Source organism: Branchiostoma belcheri, unplaced genomic scaffold (assembly GCF_001625305.1).
Source record: "Branchiostoma belcheri isolate BF01 breed outbred unplaced genomic scaffold, Haploidv18h27 scaffold11, whole genome shotgun sequence".
NCBI classification, from domain to species: Eukaryota; Metazoa; Chordata; class Leptocardii; order Amphioxiformes; family Branchiostomatidae; genus Branchiostoma; species Branchiostoma belcheri.
The window spans coordinates 5279801-5283423 of record NW_017802491.1 but is presented as its reverse complement, the minus strand read 5'-3'; the positions used below and the strand labels follow the sequence as shown (position 1 = coordinate 5283423).

The following is a 3623-nucleotide window of genomic DNA, read 5'->3' as shown; positions in this document are numbered from 1 at the left end:
ACACCAGACACATGGAAACTCATTGATACTAGAAGGGAAATCAAGAAAAAGAGAGATAGTGCAAAGACACAGAGAGAGCAAAACAAGAGGAATAAAGAGTATAGGAAGATAGACAAAGAGGTAAAGAAACACTGTAAAATAGACAAAAACACCTGGCTAGAGAACAAAGCCACAGAAGCACAAAAGGCAGCTGACAGAAACGATACAAGAACACTCTACAGGATTGCCAGAGACCTCAGTGGTTCCAACAGTGGCACTGGAGTCCCCATAAAGGACAAAAATGGGAAAACCTTACTGTCAGAGGAAGAACAGAACCAGCGTTGGGCAGAACACTTCAAAGAGACGCTAAACCAACCTGAACCACAGGAGGTGTACACCTTCCCAGATGTTGACGGAAACGAGTTGGATGTAGATTGTGACAACATCACAGAAGATGAGGTTGCAAATGCAATCAAAAACCTGAAGAATCATAAAGCTGCAGGAATAGACCAGATCTCAGCTGAACTCCTGAAGAAAGGGGGGATATCATGCTGAAGAAACTCACCAAGCTTTGCAACACATGTTGGGAATTAGGAAATACACCCCTTGATTGGAGAAAAGGCGCCATAGTGAAGTTACCTAAAAAAGGGCGACCTAAGCAACTGTGGAAATTGGAGAGGGATCACCTTACTCTCAATACCAGGAAAGGTATTCTGTTCTGTATTGTTAAATAGACTAAGAAAGGCAGTAGATAAAGAACTCAGAGAGGAACAAGCCGGCTTTCGACCCAGCAGATCCTGCATGGACCAGATACTTACCTTGCGCAACATCATCGAACAGAGTATTGAATTCCAGAGGCCTGTATGGATAAATTTTATCGATTTTAAGAAAGCATTCGATAGTGTACATAGAGACTCGATCTGGAAAATACTTAAGGTGTATGGTTTTCCTGGAAAATTCATACAAGCCTTTAAAAGCCTGTACGAGGGATCCACCTGTTGTGTAAAGGTAGACGCAGGGTACACCGACAGCTTTGACATCGTCACCGGAGTGCGACAAGGATGCGTCTTATCTCCCCTACTGTTCACTGTCACCATAGACTTTGTAATGCGCAGGGCAATGGGTAGAAGTGACTTTGGTATACCCTGGGAGGGAGACAGACGCCTCACGGATCTAGACTTCGCCGATGACATTGCTTTGACAGCAGAGTCTCAGCCGACTCTTCAGGACATGACAACATCAGCAGAAACAGAAGCGGGGAAAGTGGGTCTAAGGATCAGCTGCCAGAAGACCAAAGTTATGCAGGTGGGAGACCAACAAACGAACACAAACCTGCACATCAGTGGAGAGCCTGTTGAAAACGTAAGGCAGTTCACATACCTCGGAAGCACTGTGACAGCAGAAGGGGATACAGACACAGACATCAGTGCTCGCATAGGTAAGGCAGCATCAGTCTTCAGAAGGATGAACCCAGTGTGGAACAGTGGGAAGATATCCAGAGTGCTGAAAACCAAGCTGCTACAGTCAGTAGTAATACCAACTGCACTCTATGCATGTGAAACATGGAAGATAACAACAAGAATGCGGAACAAGCTGGATGCCTTCCAACAACGATGCCTCCGTAAAATTCTACACATAACATACAGAGACAGGATCACCAACGAGGAGGTATACCACAGAACTGGTACAAAACCACTCAGCACCACCATCATCGAGAGGAGAATGAGGTATGCTGGACATGTCCTCAGGATGACCTCAGACCGACACGCCAAAACATCTGTGTTCTGGAAACCAGAGGGAAAACGGAAAAGAGGGAGGCCTAAACTAACATGGCGACGTGCCCTTCAAAAAGATCTGGAAAGCAAGGGGATAACATTGAAGGATGCCGAGTCCCTCGCCGAAGACAGAACTGAGTGGAGAAGACTTGCTGCCTAATGTGCCTTGCACGGGAGGAACGTTAACTAAGTCTAAGTAAGTAAGTAACATGCCCTGTGTGTAGTATGTAGTGATTTGACTAAAGGTCTATCTACGAGAACGGTCCAAATTCGCTCGAAAAACACAGAAAGACGTAAGTACGCTCCGTCAGCGGCGTCCCTGGAAAGCCGGGCCCATGTTACGTCACAACAACGTCATTAGTAAAATTGCATTGTATTCCGTAAAATTGCACTGTATACTCTGGCACCCCTGCTACAGGACACCCAGGTCTACTATTTCTAGAACTTGGTTGAGACTCATGAATGCTACAAAAGCTAGACCTGCATTGTAATCCCGTTGTTTAGCAGCGTTTTGTTCTTGCTTGACTTTTATTATTCACCCGCTAACACCAGTTTCGGGGTCTTTAGAGGATGCCATCCATAAAATTAAGTCAATATGGCCCAAACAAGGAGGTTGCCTCCTTGGCCTAAATAACTGATAAAAAGGGGTAGGGAATTTTCCCGACCAGCCTCGTAACCCCTGCTTCTCCTATTGGGTCAGTTAGTCCTCACTACTTGTGAGAAATTGGGCCGGTCTCAATCATGATGTTTCTGACTCAGGGAGAAGAGTTGCTGTTACAGTTCTATACCTCTAACTCCATGCCTAGAAGTGGCCAAAAATGGTCTTGCATTGAGCGACACCGTTAAAAAAAAACAGAAAGATACATAAGGAGATTGTGCTGGGAGAAGGCAGAGACCCACAAAATACACACGGCGCATTGAACTCTGCATAAGTGGAAGGGTCCTGCTGGGGTTTCACAAATTCGGTCGTTGCAATGCCCCCCTCCCCCCTCGCGTTTTGGACTCAAGTATGCAAAATATGACAAACAAATTGGGTCAAGAGTATCATTTCAACCATCCCTACCAATGCATGCATAATGCATGGCTTGGGGCTACACATAGTCTTTTTTTTATTAATCATTCTTTTTATTAATTTTCAAAAACATAAGATACACACACAGAAAAACTTATACTGAAGGGACATGTAGCACACAAAGAAAGATAAATAAAACCAGAAAACAATGAATAATGGTTACATATTTGAACTAGAATTCCGAGATCTCATACCTCCATGAAATATGATCTTGATATGTAAATGTAAATTTCTTCTTTAATTGTTCAAATGACATCTGCATTAACATGATATATGCATCGTGATGTATGTTAACTTTTGATTAACTTACAGATGTCCCAAGTATGACATTCTCATCATTCACCATTACGAAATCATAGAATTTTCACATTAATTATGCAAATTAGGTCATCATTTGCATAATTAGTATCTGTTGAAGTTCCGCCTGCCATAGGTTACATAGTATAATGTAAAACACTGTAATTATAGAATTTCCTCATTAATTATGCAAATAAAGTCCTCGTTTGCATAATTTGCATTTAATTATGTACATCTCTCTCTCAGCTACCTACACACCAAAAATAATGAAAATATGTTGTTCCTGTCTGGACTTATTGGCTTTTAAACATTTCACCAGAAAGTGCCCTGCAGTTCCAGAACAAGCCGCTAGGGGGCCCAAACTCATATGACTTCTTCCCAAGCACGAGAGCTACCTTCCATCAAAATTTCATGACTCTAGCATGTCCAGATCGCGAGATATCAACACCGGAAGTTGCGCTGCAGTACCAAGGGAAGCCACTAGGGGGACCAAAATCTCA

General features: G+C 43.2%; 1 protein-coding gene across 1 annotated transcript; it reads left to right on the top strand.

Moving 5' to 3' along the window:
• Positions 1-1098: 1098 nt before the first annotated feature.
• LOC109482388 lies at positions 1099-1914 on the top strand. Its single transcript, XM_019785096.1, has one exon. It carries the CDS (start codon positions 1099-1101, stop codon positions 1912-1914), a length of 816 nt encoding a protein of 271 aa, XP_019640655.1.
• The last annotated feature ends 1709 nt before the right edge of the window (positions 1915-3623 follow it).